Raw genomic sequence first — 24,664 nt, forward strand, 5'->3', positions numbered from 1 at the left:
TTAAATAATATGAAGAAAGTAGTAACATTGAGAGGTGGTAGCCCATGGGGTTTCCGAATTGTTGGTGGATACGACCACAGGACCAAGCTGGTTATTTCAAAGGTTTGTTTATTTTTTATTTTCCTAATAACAGTTTCTATTATGTTACCCTTTTTCAAAATTTTTTCCTTAAAACACCTTCTATTTAAAATAAAGTAAGTATTTATTTTAAAAAAATAATATGTAGTTTTACATTATTAAGGACTTACTTAAACAACTTTTTTAGCTAACAATACTAAAATTCTATAAATTAGACATCAATTAAACTACCTGATTAAACATATCAGTAAAACTTGTTTGTGGTTAAATTAAATTTAACAGTAATAAGTACTTATATTATTCAGACAATATTATTATAACTTTAAACATTATTTAAGGGAATGTGTGGGGATAATGTTGTTTTTTTTCTTAAAAAAGTTCAAAATGTGAAATGCAAGCTAACGTTTATAGAAAAAAAGTTATAAACTCTCTATAGTCAAAGGTTTTAATACAAATAAATGGATATCATGCTTGTTTTACTAAAAAGATAATTATTTTTCACAATAACTTAAAAAAAAATAATTGCAGACAACATTTGGTGGCAAGGCAGATGTGGCTGGTTTGAAGGCTACAGATGAAATATTGTCTATTAACAATGAAGATGCAAGCATGATGACCCACGATCAAGCTAAAAACGCTGTGAAGAATGCTGGAACCATGCTTATTATTGAAGTTGAGAGGTTAGAATGTATATTGAGAGTATAAATACATAAGTACATATAATTGTTATTGTATTATCTTTCAAATTTGAATAAGTTGATGCAACTTTTTATTTTGATTAGATAAATAATGTAATTTTGTTTATACTTTTATCAACTAAAACTAAATTTTTAATAAATGGTTTACAAAAAAAAATCTTTTTTAATTCTATATTTAAGTTGAGAGCATGAAACCATTTAAAATTAAGCTTATAACATAACTCATAATTTTATTTCTTCTTGCATAAAATGTTTAGCTATTAGTAATAATAAATGTTTTAGGTTGAAATAATAAATTATAATTTTTACAACAGAAAATGTTTTGTAGCTTAAGATTAAAACATATTTTAAAAGTGTTTGGGTTTGAATTAATTAGACCAAAATAAAGCTATTTTTTTTCTCATAGTTTTAGTTTGAAACAATTAAATACTTAAAACAAGCTATTTGTTTTGAAGATAAAATACTTATTGTAAGATATGTTTTTAAAAACAGAAAATTTTCACATAAGTTTTACAAGTTATTTTGACATGTACATAAAAATGATGAATTGTACTGATCAATCAAAATTGTATAACTTGTACACATTTAAAATACAGTCAGTTATACTTTAAATTAAAAACATTTGGTTTCATCATATTATAAACCAAGTACATATTAGTGTTTTAAACACTTTGAACAAAGTGATAGCAAAAAATCACAGAAAGAATAAAAATAACTTATGATTCAAACAACAAACACATTTCAAAGTTAAAGTTTTGTCAAATAAGTAGTGTTACAACTTATAATTTCAAAAGGTGGCCACATACTTGCTTTCAAAACTTTCATTATTTTCTAACAAACATTTTGAACTACACACAAGTTATTTATATCAAAAATTGTATAAAATACGTTACATTATAACAAAAGTTCTAACAAACAAATTAACTTAGTATTGTGTAATTATAGTTCAAAAACGTGCATATTTAATTTCAAAATTGTCTTCAATAAAATGTTTGTAGTTGGGTTTTTATACAGCATAATTTCCTCAAAATTGCAAATTAAGTCATTTAAAACTAAAAGCAGCATGAAAACACCAAACTTTGTGTTTTATTGTTGAAAAAAAAAACTGTATATAGAAAACATACACTTGATAATAAAACTGTTTTAATTTTAAATTTTCTCAAACTGAAGCTTGTTAGTCTATGTTTGTGTAGCATGTTATTAAATGTCAGACTAAATGCCAGACTGTTTGCTATTTACATGTCAGCAAGTCTGCTACACACATTTTCACATGTACAAAAATGTTTTATGTTTGTTCAAGTAATCTTAAGATTGTGAATAGAGTTTGCAGTTTAATAAAAACTTGAATAAATTGAAATTGAAAACTTTTTACTTGTGAAATTTTCCAGCCTTTTTGTGACAGGTCTTATTTATATTAATCAATCATTGTTTTATAGAACTTTGGTAACACTTATTATGTGCGCATACTATTGCAATGATACAAAAAATATTCAAAATATTTTAGCATAAAAATATTTTTTGAGTTGTGTCAATAAATAAATAAGTAGGCCTTATTTTTAAGTTTTTTGCTACACACAAAATAATTTAAATTCTAGAAAAGAAAACAGTTCGAACAAATTTTTTTAAGAATTTTTTTAAAGTCATTAAAATGATTATGTTCAAAAAACTTTGAATACAAGGATTTGATATTTTTTGTCCAAATGTAAGACATTAAAGTTGTCATGTTTACATACTTTTTTAACATGAAATGTTCTTGTTACATTTCAAGAACTTGTTGCAAACTGTTGATAGCATACACACATGATTAATTCTAAAAACTTGCTCATAGGAAATATATTTTATGGAAAATATTGTTATGACAATTTATTTTTTCAATTTTTTTTGGTTTAACAATTAAAATAAAAATAATTAAAAACTAAAACAAAAATAAATCAGTCAATACTTATTTTTCAAACATGAACACAGCAAGCACAATCTTCCCATGACAAAGCTGACATCAAACATGAGCAACGTCACAATCAAAAATGATGGCACAAAACCAACTGACGTCATTGACCTTCCCCCACCACCATCGGATCTTCTTGACAACTTGCCACCTCCACCCCAAAATTTTCCTGATCCTCCGACACCGACAGTTGCTTCGATTCCCCCTCCCCCACCTCCCCCTATTGCTGTTGCTCCTAAGGTAAAACAAAATAATAGTTTACAATTATAATAAAGAATTATAAAATAAATTAAGTTGTAAGAGTGAATTAAACAGATTCATTTTCAAATGTATTTATATTAGTGACAAGTAATATGATCTGTTTTTTTTTGGTTTAAAACATAAAGTAAAACTAATCAAAAGTTAAAGCACTCAAATACTATCCTTATGTAAAAATCCTCACAAAGAATTGAACATTTAACTTCTTTTTTAAGGTTGCAACTTCAAATTTTGTCAGTGCCATTCCATTCAAGCCCAAGAAACCCCAAGAAAACTCAACACCCTCCAAATACGTCGCATCCTACAAGCCACCCACTGTTGCCAAGCAAACCAGCCCAACTGTTGCCAAGGAAAACGCTGCACCTGTCAAACCCGTTCAATCATCTGCTGCCCCGTACAAGCCCCCGTCGTGGCCCAGGAACAAGGGACCCACCCCCTCATTGGCTGATCTGATCATGCAGGATGACGTAAACAAGGGAAAATCCCCTGTTGTGGCACCACTTGCTGCTGATAGTGTTAACAAACAGGGTGGTGACAATTCTCCAGTTGCCAAATCTTCACCAGTTGCTAGTTCACCCGTAGTGAAGTCACCTGCAGTGAAGTCACCTCCTGCTGCTTACAAATCTCCAGCTGCTCCAGTGAAGAGTCCGCTTGCTACTGCTAATAATACTGCTGCTGCCGTTAGTTTGGTTTATAAATTCTAAAAAATATATATCTGTTCACATAATCTAAAATAATTAAAGTCTTGTTATATATATTTCTTATGTTATTTGATAAGATTTTTATTAAAAAATTCACCTGTTAATAATGGTGATGCTGCTGCTATTGCTTTATTGAGTACTTCATTAATTTGAATGAAGAGTGTTAAGAAATTAAAACTTAATTTATATAGTAGTAATGTAAAATTTTTAAAAGTTTTTTGTTTTAATTAATTAAATTGAATGAAGAATGTTAAGAAATTGATAATAATTAAGTTTAATTTATAAGTAGTAATGTAAAATTTTTAAAAGATTATTGTTTTAATTAATTAAATTGAATGAAGAATGTTAAGTGTTAAAAATGCTTCAAGTGTTAGTTTTAAGTTAAAATTATATAAACAACGCATACAGATAGATTTTAATTTAAAATAATATAAAAGTATGTTCCTGTTTCAATACTTTGTTTATATCTTAAAATATTTATTATAATACTTATTAAGCTCTGCTGCTTTTAAAACTTTATTACTACTATAAGTAATAAAAATGTTTCATGAACTAACTAGTGAAGTAAAAGTATGTTTGAAGTAATTTCTGTTCTTTAAAAGTGTTTGAAACTTTATTTTATAACTAAATTTATTCTTGGAATTGATGCTTTGAAAAAGTATAAAGTGTTATAATTTAACATTTTTTCACTGTATTAAGCTTTCAAAATGAAGAATTTGTAACATAAGAATAGAGTGTATGGAAAATAATAAGCTCATATTTGATTAAATTAAAGGAAAAAAAGGTTTAAAAGTACCTTATAAAGTTAAATTACGGCATTATGTCGTAATTTGTATTAGTCATATATAGTATTACTTTAAAAGTTTATCTAATTACTCATCATCTAGGTATGCCTTACTTGAGTAAACCTAACATTAAACTCATTAAAACCACTTTTAAGCATTGAATTGTTTTAATTAAAATATAAAAAAACATTTATTTTTATAAAATAAAGGTTAGATTTCATTGTCACAACTTTAATATGTGAAATAAAATCTATTTAAATTAAGTTAGATAATGAAAATATATTTTGACACAATGATTTAATAATACGCCTTATGACATGAGAAAGCAAGGTTATAAAGCTAATGTTACAAACTTAACTCTTCGAAAGTGATATTAACTTAGTTTAAAATAACTAATTTTATTTCGCCATAACAGATTGTACACAAGTATTTAATTTATGTTAATAAAAAGCTAATTTATGTTTGTGCTTATGGTTATAACTTGTTTAAACTAATTTCAATAACTTGCATAACAAATTAAAACCTTTAAGCTTTATAGTTTAATTAAAATTAACCTAAAGCATCAAATACCTCAATAAAAACTTGCATAACAAGTTATCAATTTAAACTATATAGTTTAATTTAAATTAATGTAAAGCCATCGAATACTTTAATAACAATTCTAACCATGTAAATTTATCTGATTTGATTTCTAAAAACTTATTTTGAAAACCATTAGAGAGCTAGTCATAAGTTTCTCAATTACTTGGTATGTCAACTTGAACTTGATTGATCACACTATTATTTTTATATAAATTACTTACCAACCGTCTAGACATGCTTATTACGTCATTAATAATTCAATATGTCAAAAAGTATTTAATTTAGTACATGTTAATTGAAGTTTTTATAAAACAGATGGAGAACAATAAAACTAATATTTTTAACAAACATTGATTTACCTGGTATATATATAGTACATAAAACTTTCTGATTTCTAAAACTTAGCTACCTTAAAACCTTTATAATTATGCAGTTGTTACGAAAACCAGTGGATATATTTCAATATTTTTACAGTATATATTCAGATACAATGTTCATTTTACAATTTCAAAGTTTTTTCAAACTTCTAAAAGTTTTTTGTTAGTGTGTTATAAAAATTATAAGATATTTTAATCCTAATGAGTAAAACATACAAAATTTCCTTAAGACCCACTATCTATATTTTATTCGAGCAACAAAGCTATCTAACTCGTTTAACTTAAAAAAAATCAAAATTTTTCTTCTAATCTTAAAAACAAATATGAAGTAACTCCATCTAAAATAAACTTCCATTAGCAACCGAACTCTAATTACAACTGAAACAACGAACTTTTAATCTAATTAATAGCGGTCTGTTTTCTTTTATCACAAGCAAAATGTCTGGGGAATAAAAGCTTCTGTATAAAATGTTACTACAGCCCATTGTATAGTGAATTCTGTCAACAATGGGTTATTGTCGCAGTGGAATGTTTTTTGGAGATTAAAATATTGATTTATTACTGTTATGTAACCTTATCTGAATACTGAATACTTTAATGCATATTTAAGGTTGCTGAACGGAAATAATGAAGCTAGATAAGATGTATTCGGATAGCTAAATAACCATTTGTACTAAGTACATAGTTTTCATCTCCTTAAACTGTTTTTAAACAGTTATTAAAAAGTTTACAAAGCCTTAAAAATGTTTTGTACAAACTACTTTATGTTTTTACTTGCGTTAAAAAAATTAAATATAAACATAGAAATTTTATATCACTGTTTGTGAGCTAATTTGGATTTAAATATTTTTACACATCATTCAACATACATTTTCATTGTCCTTTAAACTAAATGTTATAAAAGATTAAAAATGTTCTCGAAAAAGTTTTCTTTTACATAAATTCTTATTAAGTTTTTGGCACAAAGTTATAAACTAAGTTTAATTGCATATTTAAACTTGTGTTTTGTATTTGAAATTAAAACTTTAAATAACCTGGCATGCAATTAATCAAGGTTCATGAAATTTGTAAGAAAATGAACTAATTATTGTGCCAATTTATTTTTAGTATATTTTATTTAATGAAATGAGCATAGGAAATGATTATTATTTTATTTACGTCATAAATTGTACTTTTAAATGACAAATCACATGCACTGATTAATTTTCGTATTTAATAAAATATATGCAGCTGGTTTGTGTTAGAAAAATAATTGAAAATTTTTTAAACAACGAACGTGCACTATTAAATATTCCAATTAATTGTCTTTTTTTGCTTTGATAGTTATACGCTGGATGTACTATGATATTTTTTATTTTATTTTTAGTTATTTAAAGTTTCACATTTAAAAGCAAAATATATAAGTTTTGTTTGATGATTTAGACTTTGTGTTTATAAACTAATCTAGTAGGTTTATTTTGGCGAAATTAAATTAAAATGTTAACATTTTTTGTACAAATGCTTAAAAAGTAGTTATTTGTTTTATTTAAGGCATATTTTAAACTAGTACATATCACTTGAATTGTGAAAAAGCTGTAGTTTTATCATTAAAAAGATACTAATTTAAAAATACATTAACAGAAACCGAGGAGCGATTCACCACCAGATTTTGTTGCTACTGTGAGTTTCATTGTTTGTTTGTAATAAAAAAAATATTGTACGATAGTTTTTTGTAGAACTAAAGTGTATTTGTGAAAAGTAAGTTTTTGAGCTGAATTATGAAATATATTTTCATGTAAAACATGCTGTCATATGATATTTAGATTTGTTGCTTTATGACATGAAAATCTTTAAAAAAACATTGTTCTTCATGAAAAACATTTGTTGTGTTATGTTTTTATTATTATTTTTAAAACTTATAAAGTGTTAATAGTTAAGATAAAAAACATTAAAATTTTTATTTTAAAATAATTTTTAAAAAATATTTCAAGATCGGTTTTAAGTAACCAGATATTTTTAAATAAATTCTAGCTCATATTCAAAAAGAATCAAGTCATCAACATTAAAATAAAAACAACACTTTCATGTAAAACATGCTGTCACATGGCATTTAGATTTATTGCTTTATGACATAAAAATGTTTTCTGAAAAGACATAAGTGTTTTACATTAGAATGTATTTGATGCTGTGTTTATGTTTATATAGCTTGAAAAACTTATAGAACGTAAATAGTTAAGATAAAAAACACAAAAGTTAGTTATTCCAAAATGTTTTATTTAAGATTAGTTACAAGTAACCAGATGTTTTTTAGTTAAATTCTAACTTCTGCTCAAAAAAAAAATTTCAACATTTAGTATATAAACCATATTTTATGTAATATATGTTGTCATATAACATCAAGATTTAATATTTTATTACATAGTTTACAAGAAAATTTTCTCATGAAAAGCAAAAACTATTTTACCTGAAAATGTTTGATGTTTTGTTTTGAGAGTTTTTCTTAAAATCTTAAAATTGTACATTAAAACAACAAACATAATTTTGAAAGCTTTTCCGTGTTGAATTTAACATGTTAAAATCACATGATAACATAAAAATAAACAAAAGTTTTGTTTATTTTCTGCACTAATATACTTCAGCCGACTTTATAAATAAAAAAGTTTGTTTATAAATTGATATAATAAAATGTGGGTGTGATTAAATTTAAACTTTCTATACCACCATTCCAAAACAGTTTCAATAATTAGTTACGAAGTTTAACATAGTGTGTTGCATAAATTTAATAATTAAAATAAAGTACACTGTTATTTGAATTACTTACATGAAATACATGAAATTAAAGCACAAAAGCTTCAAAAAATTACGTCAATCAAATTATCTGACCATTGACGTAATAATAAAATACAACTTGTGCATTTCAATGACGTATCTTCGAAGTAAAAAAAAAAGTACTACACAACTTCTTTTAATGATATTTTCATTAAAATTTACATGATTTTTTTTTGTTACTATATGTTTAAACAGCCCGCAGCATTAATTTTGTAGTAAGCCAGGTCCGTCATTTACAAAAGGCTTCTAAATAATTGTTAAGTTTCTATGGTAAAAATACTATTATAAATTACTTTATGCAAAATCGCTATTAAATCATGCGAATTACTTGATTTTTATTACTTTAATAATTGTAAATGAAATTTACACAGACTTTTCGTTTGTATCATAAGTTGTTTGTTTATATTGTTTATTATCACCACTGTAATAATCAGTGCTTTCTTATTATACAACTACTCATTTTATTACACCTCAAATATAAATTTACATAACTACACAACAAAAAATCCCCTTTCATGAAAACATTTGCCTCATTAATTATGAAACGGCTTTCGCATGTTGTGGCTTTCATTTTACTTGTTTCGTTGTGACGTCATAATACGATATTGGTATTTCTGCGCACGAACTGTCTTCATTTGCTTGTATCTTCTGCACAGCTACCAGCTTTTATTTGAAAATTGTTACTAGTTTTATATATCAAAAATGCTGCCTAGGTTCTTGTCTCAAAGATTTCCAGTTAGTTTTTTTGTTGTAGTTTTTTGCTGAAGTTTTTAAAGTACAAAATTTCTTAGGTTTTTGACAGAATATTGGTTGATTTATTTTTAAACTTAATTTAGTTTGGCTGTAAGTTAAGTTGCTTTTTGTGTTTTCGTTGTTTTTGTTTTGTTATTTTTTTCTGTTTTTAGTTCCTAAAAATTAGTATTACGTATAATACTCACTAAGTAGCTAAAAGCAGATAGTTTTATATCTACATTTTATATAACTTGAAACACTAAAATCTGCTAAGTGTGAAGACCAAAACTTTAGTCTAAAATAAATGATTAACTGTCATCAAATAAATATTGTCTGTGATTTACTTTTTTAAACTAACGGATACAGGTAAATCCAATTTTTTTTTAAATAAGATTAATTAACTATATGTTGTTTGTTTTTCTGTTTTTCATATCATGTATTTTTTTAATGTTATACTTTGTCATACCGATGTTTCAAAATTGTAAAATTGATGATGAGTGCTTAAATAGTTATACTAATAACTAATAGTTTCTAATAGTTATACTGAAAATTCTCTCTAATGTAAAAAATGTTTTGTTTTACTGATATTTATTAATAAAACAGCCAAACAGTGGTAAACGTGATGACGATGTACCTTCACAAAATAAATTTCCATCAAAATCTGCTAAAGATAAAGTTATATGTGCTGAGTGCCTGCAAGAAATTACGTTAGTTATTAATATGAATTTTTAATTACTTAAATAAAGTAATGATATTTATTAAAATATATTTAAAAAGTTATATACAAAAAACATTTCCTACAATGTTTCTAATTATGCAAGTTTTTATTGCTGAAGTAGTTATTTGTAAGAATATAAGCTGAACTCTGAAAGTTTATTTTATATATTTAATGATAATTTGTATCGGTAAGTTTATTTAATAACAATCTTTTGTATAAGTAGGTCCATAAATTTTAGTATGAATACTAAACCAAATAAAGTTATGTTATTTTAAACTTTTATTTTTAGCATATTTTAAGTCAATCCACTTTAGTTAGTAATGAAGTTCAAGTACATTTCAAGTAGTGCTCAAATTATTTATTCATAAATTTTTCTCTAAAACAATTTTCAAAAACTTCTCATGCTACTAATTTAAACTTGAATAAACAAACAAAGAATTATTTATCGTATAAATAATTAATACAATTTCTGTAACATGATGGACACTAATTTTTATTATAGATAAGTTATTTATGACCTCAAAGTAGAACAGTAGTTTTTAACTTAATATTTAATTAAATGCAAAATAAATATTAATTCCAAAGAAATAAAACATTATGGTATTGTATAGCTAAGTCAACATTTCTAAATTATTTACAAAACTCTTTTAACTTTGAAATAAAATAGTATACTTTAAACCTGTCTGTTTGTATTATTAGTATTAAGAATAAGCTATACTCACTCTCAGACTTGGTTGAATTTTTTATTAAAGACTACATTTTTTATTTTTATATAGTTAATTTTTTTTATTAAATAGACTAGTCTTGAATCATAAAATTAATCTTAAGCAGGGTTTCCCAAACTTTTTTTCAAACGGCCCCCTTTAGATAAATTAAATAGCTATGTTCTTCATCAAGATTACTCAAAAATCAACCATTTAAAACAGCTAAGACCTTTTTTTGCTTATTATCTGCCACTCCAGAATATCTAGTATAAGTTTCAAGTTATGACCTCATGCCTTTTAGATTTAGTGCTCATGGCCCTTTGAGTATCTGTCATGGCCCCCAAGGGAGCCACTTGGCCCACTTTGGGAAACCCTGGTATAAAGTATATAAGATTTTGATCAGACCTTGTATACTTAAATTTAAAATTTACTCCTGGGTGTATTTTATGTGGTGCAGGTAATAATTTGTTTAAAAACTAAATACTCTAATAAATCCCTATAGTGAAGTAAACAAATCACCTATGAACAAAGCATGTATACCAGAATGTTTCATGTTAAATATACAATGGAAAAAAAAACATAATAAACAGTGGTGTATATGTATCAGCAATTAACAAAACATGTTTCACTTAATATATAAAAATAACACTTAATTATATAATTTATATATGCACTAAACAATATATATCATGATGTAATATATAATTTCACATTATATATTTCAAATAAGAAACATTAAATTAATAAAAATAAGCACACTAAAATTGTTTTAACATAATATATCTTTACAGTGGTGCATATGTATCAGCAATGAACGAGACGTACATGTTCGATTAATTTAAAATAAACACGAAAAAATTAATTAATGTTTTTCCACAGTGGCGCATATGTTAGCGCAATGAACAAGACATACTTACCATTATTACACCCAAGTTTTTCTGATTATATTATCTACAAATAAATAATGTAAATGATTTTCCACAGTGGAGCATACGTATCAGCTATGAACAAAACATACATGCCGGAATGCTTCACCTTAAATACTTACAACTATAAACATCAAACTAGTAAAAATAAACACACTAAAATTATTTTAACATAATATATTTACACAGTGGCGCTTATGTATCAGCTATGAATAAGACGTACATGCCAGATTGTTTTAAAACAAAATGAAATTAATTAACATAATATAATTAAACAGTGGCGCATACGTCTCAGCTATGAACAAGACATACATACCATTATTTCACCCAAGTTTTTCTGATTAATTACTACTACTGATTTATAGTATAAATATATTTCCACAGAGGAGCATATGTAAGTGCTATGAACAAGACGTACATAACATAATTTCACCCATATATAAACTATTTAAACATAATATATCTTAACAGAGGCGCATACGTGTCAGCTATGAACAAGACTTACATGCCGGATTGCTTCACATTGTATATTACCAAATATAAACATAAAATTAGTAAAAAAAAATATTTTAACATAATATATCTTTACAGTGGAGCATACGTATCAGCTATGAACAAGACGTACATAACATTATTTCACCCAAGTATTTCTTATTATTTACAAACAAATAATAAATTTTTCCACAGAGGAGCATACGTATCAGCAATGAACAAGACGTACATGCCGGAATGCTTCACATTATATAACATTAAATAATTAAAAACAAATAACCTTACATGTTACAAATAGACAAAATAAAACTAATTAACATTATATAATTTCACAGAGGCGCTTACGTATCAGCAATGAACAAGACGTACATAACATAATTACACGCAAGTATTTCTAATTATTTACTACAAATAAATTAAATAAATAATTCCACAGAGGAGCATACGTATCAGCTATGAACAAGACATACTTACCATAATTTCACCCAAATATTTCTGATTAATTACTACAAACAAATGATATATATAACTCTTACAGAGGCGCATATGTCTCAGCAATAAACAAGACTTTCATGCCGGATTGATTCACATTGTATATTACAAACTAGAAACATTAAACTAGTAAAAATAAACACAATTAAATTAATTAACATAATATTTTTATACAGTGGTGCATACGTATCAGCTATGAACAAATCGTACATAACATAATTTCACCTAAGTATTTCTACAAATAAATAATATAAATATTTTTTCCACAGTGGTGCATATGTAAGTGCTATGAACAAAACTTACATAACATTATTACACCCAAGTATTTCTTGTTATTTACTACAAATAGATAATATAAATAACTCTTACAGTGGCGCATATGTATCAGCTATAAACAAGACTTACATGCCGGAATGCTTCACATTAGATATTACCAACTATAAACATTAAACTAGTAAAAATAAACAAAAATTATTTTAACACAATATATCTTTACAGTGGAGCTTACGTATCTGCTATTAACAAGACGTATTTCTGATTAATTATTAAAATAAAATAATATAAATAACTCTTACAGTGGCGCATACGTATCAGCTATGAATAAGACGTACCATTATCCCACCTAAGTATAAACTAATTAACATAATACATCTTTACAGTGGTGCATATGTTAGTGCTATGAACAAGACGTACATGCCGGAGTGCTTCACCTGCCACGCGTGCAACAAGCTGCTGCAAGACTGCGGCTTCGTCAACGAGGGAAGCAGGAGGTTGTGCGAAACCTGCTACAAGGGAAGTTACGCCAAGCAGTGCAAAAAGTGCGGGGTGGATATTGAAGGGGTTGGTGTTTGTTTCTTGTTTTATATATAAATGTTATTTTTTTGAAGGTAATTGAGTATTATAAAGTTCAACTAGTTGTAACTTGAAAGTTTTGGATATTGAAAGGGTTTGTTTTCGTTATTAACTGTATATATTTATTATAATAATTTAATATAGTGTGAAGGTAAATGAGTGTTTTAAAGTCTTTTTAAATTCTAGTTCAATTAGTTTTAACTTGAAAATTTCAAGGTTTTTTGATAAATTCCTTATAATTTAGTGAAATGCTGATATGTTTAAACTGATTAAAGTTTGGATTACTAGATAAATTAGTTATAGATATTTAAAAAGCTAAAATAGTAATTTGGTCAGACTTGAACGGTTTGCAAATTGCTAAAAACAGAAAAAAAAAGAGGTTTTTTGAAGTTCAAATGTAAAGAATTTTTCATAAGTTGTATAAGTACTAAAATCTTACTGTATATTAAATTTAATTTCACTCTTAAACTTAAAAGGACTTGAAGGTTTCAGATTGGAATTAAATAAAGTTTGACACTAGAAAAACCTTTGATCTCAAGATGTTTAAATCTTCAAAAATATAAATTAAGTCAATTTCTACTCCTTGTATTTTACTCAATAAATAACACTTTTTGTCTTTAATAAGCTTCGAAATGGGTTTTGAAGTTGCTAAAATTAAAAAAAAAAACGATCTAAAGTTCAAAACAAAAAAAAAATTAAATTATTGTATGATTACTAAAAAGTTGCAATGTCTTTTTTATTTCACTTTTAACATTCGAAAGGGTTAAGTTTGAAAAAACTAAAAAGTTTTATCCTAGAATTTAATAAAGTACGACCCTAGGAAAAAACCTTTAACATTACAAAATGTAGACTTTGAAAACTTCAGAAAAAAAAATAAATTAAGTCAATGGCAATTTTTATTATTGACTCATTAAAGAGCACTTTTCTTCTTTTAAAATGAATTTTGATTTATTTTCATAATGTGTGTCATACATTTAAATTATTGAATTACATCATTTGTTTTCCAAATGTATTGCGACATAAACTAATTGATTGTCAATCGAAATAGTTCTATTGCTCATTGTAAGCCAATTGAAAAGCACAAAGAGTTTAGGAACTTTAATATTTGAAAATACTTGGACGTAATTCTGCACGATTAGTTTAAGTAACTTTACTTGTTTTAGGTTTGTATATGTATTTACATCACATTGATAAAACATTTTTTTTACAAAAAAAAAATATACTAAAATTATTTTTAAAACGAACTCAGATTTATTTATATGTCATTAGTAATACTAAAATCATTAATAGTAGTATTAAAATTTTAAAGTTTTACCAATTTAAAAAACACTTGATAAACAAAAGTAAAATAAAAATAATTGATTTTGATTGAAATATTTTAAAGTAGAAATAACCCTTATAGTTCTCATAAGCTCAAGTACGCAAAAGTTATTTTTACTGTTTATTGAGTGCGACAAATTAGAATAAATTTATGACGAATACACCATGACGTAATAACTGCAACAGTAAAAGCTTGAAATTTTTCTCCACACTCAAATCGAGTGTTATTGTGGCGAATTTTTGCGACATTAGTTTTCTTTGTGAAGTGGCGTGTTCTTTCATTCGGGTGTTTTTTCTCAAAAAAGTGTAAATTTTTTGCAGCTTCAAAGAAATTTTAAATGCGTGTGAAATTTTCCATTAAATTTTGTTGGTCTTGTTTTGACACCTTAATGTGCTGTTTAGTTTTTAATGTGTCTCTCTGTAATGACGGAATGGAAATAAATTGAGCCGTTATAATAGTTCTAAATCCTTAATAGTTCTAAAAAAGTTTAATATTTAACCAAATTAAAATACACTTGATAAATTAAAGTAAAACTTATCATAATTGATTTTGGTTGAAAATTTTAAAGTAGAAATAACACTTAAAGTTCTCACAAGCTCAAGTACGCAAAAGTTATTTTTACTGCTTTTTCAATCGCGACAAATTAGAATAAATTTATGACGAATACATCATGACGTAATAACTGCAACAGTAAAAAGCTTGAATTTTTTCTCCACACTAAAATCGAGTGTTATTGTGGCGAATTTTTGCGACGTTAGTTTTCTTTGTGAAGTGGCGTGTTCTTTCATTCGAGTGTTTTTTCTGAAAAAAGTGTAAATTTTTCGCTGCTTCAAAGAAATTTTAAGTGCGTGTGAAATTTTCCATTAAATTTTGTTGGTTTTGTTTTGACACCTTAATGTGCTATGATATTTTTTAATGTGTCTCTCTGTTATGATGGAATTGAAATAAATTGACCCGGTATATCATGTTAGTGCGACATCAGTGACACTTTAGTTTTGAATAAAGAGCAATTACCATCAAATTAAATTAGGTGCTTTTTAATGGATATTTTACTTTAATATTTCATAATAAAATGTTTTCTTTAAAAACCTATTTCTGGAAAAAATCTAAAAATACTTTTAAAAATAGATTGTTAAAATTTTTCTTATATTTAGGTGTTTAAAATATAAAATAAATACATTTGATACATAAAAACATTAGATTTCAAAGAAAAAGTTATAACAATGCTTTTTTTTTACAAACTAAAATTTTAAACTAGGAACCAACAATTTACTCAAATTAGCTCCACATAATTAGCCTCAGTCGGAAACACTATATTTTAATCCCGTATAATCCATGCGTAATACCACGAGTTTAAAGTGCTCAATTAACCACAAGAAGAAAGAGAAAATATAACTTAATCCCATAATCCACACACAACACAAAAAAAAATTAAAAGTTTTTCATTCAAGCACTTGTCTCTTATCGAGGTTTTGTTCATTACAACTTTTTCGTGCGATTTTAATCAAAATGAGATTTTCGAAATTCTCCCCACAAATGCAGTGAGAACAACGACACTTCCATATATGGTTATGTTAGATCGCTTTTGTTACGTCATAAAGCATTTCGTGCCGATTCGGCAGGTTTCGCTTCAAAATTAGAAGTGATACCAACTAAAAAGTGTTTGTAAAATATAATTTTGTCTTGCAGAAAAAATGTGTATAGCTTGAATTATGTCTACTCTAAATTAGTTCACGTTAGTATTCAACGCTAAATTTAAATTAAAATATTTTTATGAAATTAATTTTTATTGATTGTATGTGAAAGTTAGCATTTTTATAACTAGATTTGTTTATACATTCAAATCTTTGTAAAAAAATGCAAATTAAACTTAAATTCTTTTAAACTATTGTTGTTTAAATTGCATTGTTTTGAACCATATTCAATATTTACTTTGTTATTAGAAAAAAAATTGTTGTAGTAGTCAAACATTTCTTGAGTAAATAAAAATTCAAATAAACACATTTGAGCAATTTAAACATGACTTCTGAAGCATATTTTTAAACACTTTACAATGTTTGGATAAAAAGAAACGTTTGTTTACCTTTAATTAAAATTTTTGAAGTTTGGAATTTCCAAATGTTGTTTCACATGAAAACGCTGTTTTGATTCGTTGTAAAACATTTTTTGACATTTTTATGTTTTACGTAAAACAGCTTGTAAAATTTTTAGTATTGTTTACGTTTATATAACGCTTAAAAATTCATAATTTTTTATCTGTTTACACAAAGGTTTTTGCGTAGTTTTTAAATTTGTTTTCATAACTAAAACAGACTTAATGAGAAAGTACATAAAATTAAACTTGATAAAATTTGCTTGATAGACATATTTTAATTGCTTATGCAAAAATATAATATACCTTATAAGGCTGTATAAAAAAATACCTGTTTCTTTTTTACTTGTGTAATATATATAGATAACTACAATTTACTGTAAATTATATCACGTTTAATCAAAAATTTTAAACTTATTAAGTGAGATTTACCCTTTAAGTAACACTGAAAAGTAAGTTCAGTTTTGTGTTATTAATTAATGATAGCTTTAAGTTTTAAATACTAGCTAAGTTTTATTTAAAAATCAAAAAGGTAAATCACAAAAATAAAAAACCAAGTTTAATATTTTAAGCATAAAACTTAATTTTTCTTATATAATTTTGTTGCTGTTTTTAAAAGTTTGCTTTTCATTGAATAAAACTTGACTGAAGACGCGTATTGAACGCAGAAACAGTTGTTCAAAGCAAAAGTTTATTTTGTGTATATTATTTCAATTTTTATTTTAATTCTATACATGTATATCTTTTTTGATGAAAGTTTTTCATGTACAAAATTGAATTTTTGCTTTTAAACAAATGTTATTAAGATAAATTTTGTAATAAGGCGAATTTTAACGTGTGTTTTGGAATTTGAGTGACATTTTTTAATAAATATATATTTTTTGTTTACTTATAAGGACAGCAGTTTACGCTAATGAGTGTTTCTAAAATTTTAAAGTATTTAATTAAATTTTCAAGCTTTTTGGAATACAACTTAATCTTAAAGTTTTTGATTTTTGTTAGCCATGGTCTGTTAAAACAATTGAACCATCTTTCAGGTTGATTGTGTCAGGGTTTATTTTATTATTTTGAACATTTTCTAATTAAGTAATTTTTCTTGGTTATCTTCAATTAAAAAAAGTCATGTTTTATAATAGTTTTACTAAAATGGAACTATAAACAACTAAAAATAGTTATAATAGTGTTATTAGTTTGATAGCTGTATTATAAACTGGCTGTGTTTCTTAAAACTATTTTGAGATATTTTAACTACCGATGTTTACCTACAGCTTAAATTTTTGCACACATTTTTATTTAATACTTATTTGTAAACATTTTAATAAATAATTATATTTACACATTTTAATTAGTACTTATTTGTACACGTTTTAATTGATACTTATTTGCACACATTTTTAATCAATCTTCTTTGTACACATTTTAATTAATACTTATATGTATACATTTTAATTAGTAATTATTTGTACACATTTTTAATCAATCTTCTTTGTACACATTTTAATTAATACTTATATGTACACATTTTAATTAGTAATTATTTGTACACGTTTTAATTAATACTTATATGTACACATTTTAATTAGTAATTATTTGTACACGTTTTAATTAATACTTATTTGTACACATTTTAACTAATACTTATATGTACACATTTTAATTAGTAATTATTTGTACACGTTTTAATTAGTACTTATTTGTACACATTTTTAATTACTACTTATTTATCACAGGATGCAGTTCGTGCATTAGACGAACATTGGTGCGTCGGTTGCTTCAATTGCACATCATGTTGTGTTAATTTCGATAAAACTGGTTTCATTGTAAATGACGGCATGCCCTACTGTCAAAAATGTTAGTTTGTTTATTATAAATATAATTAATATTCAATTGCACTTCATGTTGTGTTAACTTCGATAAAACTGGTTTCATTGTTAATGATGGCATGCCATACTGTCAAAAATGTTAGTTTGTTTATTATAAATATAATTAATATTCAATTGCACTTCATGTGGTGTTAATTTCGACAAAACTGGTTTCATTGTGAATGATGGCATGCCCTACTGTCAAAAATGTTAGTTTGTTTATTATAAATATAATTAATATTCAATTGCACAAGTTGTGGTGTTAACTTCGATAAAACTGGTTTCATTGTGAATGATGGCATGCCATACTGTCAAAAGTGTTAGTTTGTTTATTATAAATATAATTAATATTCAATTGCACAAGTTGTGGTGTTAATTTCGATAAAACTGGTTTCATTGTCAATGATGGCATGCCCTACTGTCAAAAATGTTAGTTTGTTTATTATAAATATAATTAATATTCAATTGCACTTCATGTGGGGTTAACTTCGATAAAACTGGTTTCATTGTGAATGATGGCATGCCCTACTGTCAAAAATGTTAGTTTGTTTATTATAAATATAATTAATATTCAACTGCACTTCATGTGGTGTTAATTTCGATAAAACTGGTTTCATTGTCAATGACGGCATGCCATACTGTCAAAAATGTTAGTTTGTTTATTATAAATATAATTAATATTCAATTGCACAAGTTGTGGTGTTAATTTCGATAAAACTGGTTTCATTGTGAATGATGGCATGCCCTACTGTCAAAAATGTTAGTTTGTTTATTATAAATATAATTAATATTCAATTGCACTTCATGTGGTGTTAATTTCGATAAAACTGGTTTCATTGTGAATGACGGCATGCCATACTGTCAAAAATGTTAGTTTGTTTATTATAAATATAATTAATATTCAATTGCACAAGTTGTGGTGTTAATTTCGATAAAACCGGTTTCATTGTCAATGACGGCATGCCATACTGTCAAAAATGTTAGTTTGTTTATTATAAATATAATTAATATTCAATTGCACAAGTTGTGGTGTTAATTTCGATAAAACTGGTTTCATTGTCAATGATGGCATGCCCTACTGTCAAAAGTGTTAGTTTGTTTATTATAAATATAATTAATATTCAATTGCACAAGTTGTGGTGTTAATTTCGATAAAACTGGTTTCATTGTCAATGATGGCATGCCCTACTGTCAAAAATGTTAGTTTGTTTATTATAAATATAATTAATATTCAATTGCACAAGTTGTGGTGTTAATTTCGATAAAACTGGTTTCATTGTCAATGATGGCATGCCATACTGTCAAAAATGTTAGTTTGTTTATTATGAATATAATTAATATTCAATTGCACAAGTTGTGGTGTTAATTTCGATAAAACTGGTTTCATTGTGAATGATGGCATGCCCTACTGTCAAAAATGTTAGTTTGTTTATTATAAATATAATTAATATTCAATTGCACTTCATGCGGTGTTAACTTCGATAAAACTGGTTTCATTGTGAATGATGGCATGCCATACTGTCAAAAGTGTTAGTTTGTTTATTATAAATATAATTAATATTCAATTGCACAAGTTGTGGTGTTAACTTCGATAAAACTGGTTTCATTGTCAATGATGGCATGCCCTACTGTCAAAAATGTTAGTTTGTTTATTATAAATATAATTAATATTCAATTGCACTTCATGTTGTGTTAATTTCGATAAAACTGGTTTCATTGTGAATGATGGCATGCCATACTGTCAAAAATGTTAGTTTGTTTATTATAAATATAATTAATATTCAATTGCACTTCATGTTGTGTTAATTTCGATAAAACTGGTTTCATTGTGAATGATGGCATGCCCTACTGTCAAAAATGTTAGTTTGTTTATTATAAATATAATTAATATTCAATTGCACAAGTTGTGGTGTTAATTTCGATAAAACCGGTTTCATTGTGAATGATGGTATGCCCTACTGTCAAAAATGTTAGTTTGTTTATTATAAATATAATTAATATTCAATTGCACAAGTTGTAGTGTTAATTTCGATAAAACTGGTTTCATTGTGAATGACTTCATGCCCTACTGTCGAAAATGTTAGTTTGTTTATTATAAATATAATTAATATTCAATTGCACAAGTTGTGGTGTTAATTTCGATAAAACTGGTTTCATTGTCAATGATGACATGCCCTACTGTCAAAAATGTTAGTTTGTTTATTATAAATATAATTAATATTCAATTGCACTTCATGCGGTGTTAACTTCGATAAAACCGGTTTCATTGTCAATGACGGCATGCCCTACTGTCAAAAATGTTAGTTTGTTTATTATAAATATAATTAATATTCAATTGCACAAGTTGTGGTGTTAATTTCGATAAAACCGGTTTCATTGTGAATGACGGCATGCCATACTGTCAAAAATGTTAGTTTGTTTATTATAAATATAATTAATATAAATATTAATGAAATCATATATCAATGTGTTATGTTGTTTTAAATAAATATATCTGTCAAGAAGTGTTGGTTTGTTTAAACTGTTTGTTAGTAATAAATATCTGAAAGAAGTTTTTATAACTTAAAAGGATATAAGATAAGAATTGACAAAGAAAACAAACAATATAGAGCTTATTATTAACACTAGCTTGTATATTAAAGTTAAGTATTTCAGCTTTTAAAAGCTTGTATAAGCTTGTTGCCTGTTGTTTTGTTATCCTTAAAATCAAATGAAAAATTTCTTTAAAGCTAGCTGTTTGGTTTACATAGGGTAAAGCGTAAGTAAAACGTATTTTTGTTTAACTGCTGTTTTTTTTGGTGAGAATTGATACTAAAACTGCATTTACTATATTTTAGAAATTGTAAAGGCAACAATATAGTTGCATAAAATTTACTGAATTAGTAAATTAACAACGTTATTATTGTTATAGCAAACCTTATGTAAAAAATTATAAAAAATATTCAGTTTTGATAGGTATTTAAGTTAGTATACTTCAAACTTAAGAAGCATAGTATAGGTGTTTTAAAGTTGTTTGTTTTTATAGTTTATGTTGTAATCTATTTTTAAACTATATGCCCTTTAATACCTTATAAAGTCGTAAAATTATAGTGTTGTTTGTTCGCTAAATTTAAGTTAAAAAATTCATAAATTCCACGATCTATAATTACTTTATAATTGGAAATACCAAGATATAATTTGATTAAATTACACACGTATTTTGAAATATCTTGATAAGAAGTTAACATCATTTTTTTATAAACATACCATTGTTAAAACATTTTGAAAGATTAAATCAGTATGTAGATTTGTTTTAAATTTTGTTTAAAAAAATAAAAAGTTAATAGTTATAACAAAAATAAAACAAAATTTTATATTAACTAGAACCAAATAAGTTTTATAAAATTCAACAAAAGTACACTAACTTAGACTATTTATGTGAAATCATTTATTTTATGAAATAATTAAATTTATTACAACCGGTTTTTATATAAACTGCGGTTACTTTGTTAACTATGTGAAAATAAAACCACATAAACTTGAATAAACAAACTTAAAGCACAAAAAACAAAGGATATAAGATAAGAATTGACAAAGAAAACAAACAATATAGAGCTTATTATTAACACTAGCTTGTATATTAAAGTTAAGTATTTCAGCTTTTAAAAGCTTGTATAAGCTTGTTGCCTATTGTTTTGTTATCCTTAAAAACAATTGTGTTTTTATACAATTTATATTGAGAATTATTATCAGCTTTGTGATTATAATGCTATAGCAACCAATTAAGATATAAAAATAAACTTAGATTGAACTGACACGATTGAATTTTTCTCTCTTTTTTATTGGAAGTACATTTTTATACAGGAAATGTTTTTATGAGTGTATGTTTTTAAGTACTTATTGCCAAGTTTTCTAGCTTATCTTACCAAAAGTACGAAAATACCTTTTAAAAAGCTATAACTTTATAAAAATGTATTTTAAGTCAACAAACATAAATACTTATGTAGGTAATAAAAAATATTAAACAAGTGCAAAACATTTTTTTTTGAAAACAAAAACATATTTTTGTTTTCTACATAAAACAATAATAATCTAAGTAAAGTCTGAATGTACATGTGTACAATGTTTTTTGGAAAACCATGTTTTATCAGATCATAATAAGGTTATTTAAAAAAATAAATAAAAGTTATATACATAAAGGAATAACGAATCTAAGTAAAGGTCAATGTATGTACACAATTTTTTTTTGAAAAACCATGTTTTATCAGATTATAATTAGGTAAACATAAAAAATATAAAATAGGTTACATTAAAAATAAAAGTATATAAAATATAACTATAAAAACATGGTATATAATATGTTTAAAACATTTAGGTTTAAATCAAAATGATTATGTTTGGATTCCCTTTTTAAGAATAAGATGTGTTATAATTTTATAAATGTTTGCTACATACAGGGTTGCCACTTTACCTGGAAACCTGAAAAACCTTGAAAAACCTGGAATTCGACAATTTAGGCAAAAATAACCTGGAAAAACCTGGAATTTGAGAAATTTTGAAAAAAACCTGGAATTTTGATCAAAGAACCTGGAAAAACCTGGAATTTTAAATAATTTTAACATTTTCAGTACTAAAATTTCAATTTGACACAAAAAAAATATCATATAAACAAGATTTTTTTGACATCATCAAAAAAATTTTTATTAAAAAACACATTTAAGTAACTTTACAGCATCTTTTAAATGTTTTTGTACTATTTAACACAGTTTTTTTTATAGAAATTAACTTAAAACTAAAAATAGACCCAAAAATGTTTATTTTTAAAAACCTGGAAAATTTTTTGAAAAAACGAGTGGCAACCCTGTACGTACATAGGTATTTTGATTAGGTGCAATACTTTTTAAAGACATACAAATTTCAAACTGTAAACAGCAGTATTCATAACTAGAAGTAAGTTTTGATATAGAAACATTATTATCACTATTTTTTTTACTATTATCTGTTGTGTATTTTCCATATTAATTAAAATAATTCATAAATTAAAGTTTATGTAAATTTAATTAAAGTTTACATGTATGATAAAATGCTATGTGTAATAACAATAGTTGTTTCTAAATACTTAGAATAAATATAAATAATTTGAAAAAAAAATTATGCACATCAACGACCAAATATTCAGTATCATATGCAACGGTTGTTTTATATTAATTGAAACAAATTGTTTACAGGCTACGATAGAATATTCAGTATATTGTGCAATGGTTGTCTTATACTAGTTAATACAAATTGTATACAGGTTACGATAGAATGTTCAGCATCTTATGCAACGGTTGTGGATGTTCCATAGGAGCTGGTGGTGACTACGTTCAAACTGAAGGCAAAAATTATTGTCACCTCTGCTTCAAATGTCATGTCAGTTGTTTGTTTTAATTGAGTATTATTTATATATTTAAGAAATAATATCACCTTTGCATCAAATATTATTATGTTAGTTTGTTTGTTTTAATACATGTTATTTATATATTTTTTATTAGAAATATAAAATTTGTTTTATAGTTAAGTAGTATATTTTTTAAAGCTAGATGTGAAAGCTTAAAACTTGTTTAAATTTTTTAAATTTATTTTATTTCAAAAGAATTAAAAACTACATATTTCCTTATAGCTTTTTCGGTTTTTTGTATAATTTTTTTTTAACAGAAATGTTCAAGGGAATTGAGAAGCAATCAGTTCTACTTCAGCCACGGATCGCTTCTATGCGCTAACTGCCCTTAATCGTGACGTCATGTGTGATTATTACGTCATAACATCAAAGTTATGATGTAATTCTTGGTTGATATGTCACATAATTGGATATTACTATTTTCTTACTGTAATGATTTAAAGAAAACACGGTCGAAAATTTCTTTGCATTCCTTTTTAAAACGAAAACTTTTTATCAGAGAACCTTTTAAAAAACTTGCATATCATGATTTGTATGAGTTTGGTATGGCACATTTTCAATGTTTTCAAGTGATTAAATTGAGAATGACATCATGATTGTTTCGTTGTTTAATTTTTGACGTCACTTTTGATAAAATTTAATATTGTGGCCTTTAGTTTAAGATGTTTTTTATTTTCTCGATCAGTAATAAGTATCTAGTTTTATTAATTTTGTATGAATTTTTCAGTCGTTCTTACTAATAAAATAATTGGGCTGTATTCTGTTAATAACGAATTTTTGATGAGTCGTTTTTCTAAGGTAATAAACGTTCTTGCTATTTTG

At 25.5% G+C, this 24,664-nt stretch overlaps 1 protein-coding gene across 1 annotated transcript; it reads left to right on the top strand.

Moving 5' to 3' along the window:
* On the top strand, positions 1-24,664 carry LOC145837969 (PDZ and LIM domain protein 7-like). Its single transcript, XM_082945473.1, has 10 exons — positions 1-102; positions 607-758; positions 2,742-2,961; positions 3,195-3,659; positions 7,045-7,083; positions 9,568-9,671; positions 12,956-13,136; positions 18,292-18,412; positions 23,699-23,814; positions 24,100-24,664. Exons 1-10 carry the CDS (start codon positions 10-12, stop codon positions 24,172-24,174), a joined length of 1,566 nt encoding a protein of 521 aa, XP_082801599.1. The 5' UTR covers positions 1-9; the 3' UTR covers positions 24,175-24,664.

This window comes from Thalia democratica, chromosome 6 (genome assembly GCF_965202585.1).
Source record: "Thalia democratica chromosome 6, ktThaDemo2.hap1.1, whole genome shotgun sequence".
In the NCBI taxonomy this organism is placed as follows: domain Eukaryota; kingdom Metazoa; phylum Chordata; class Thaliacea; order Salpida; family Salpidae; genus Thalia; species Thalia democratica.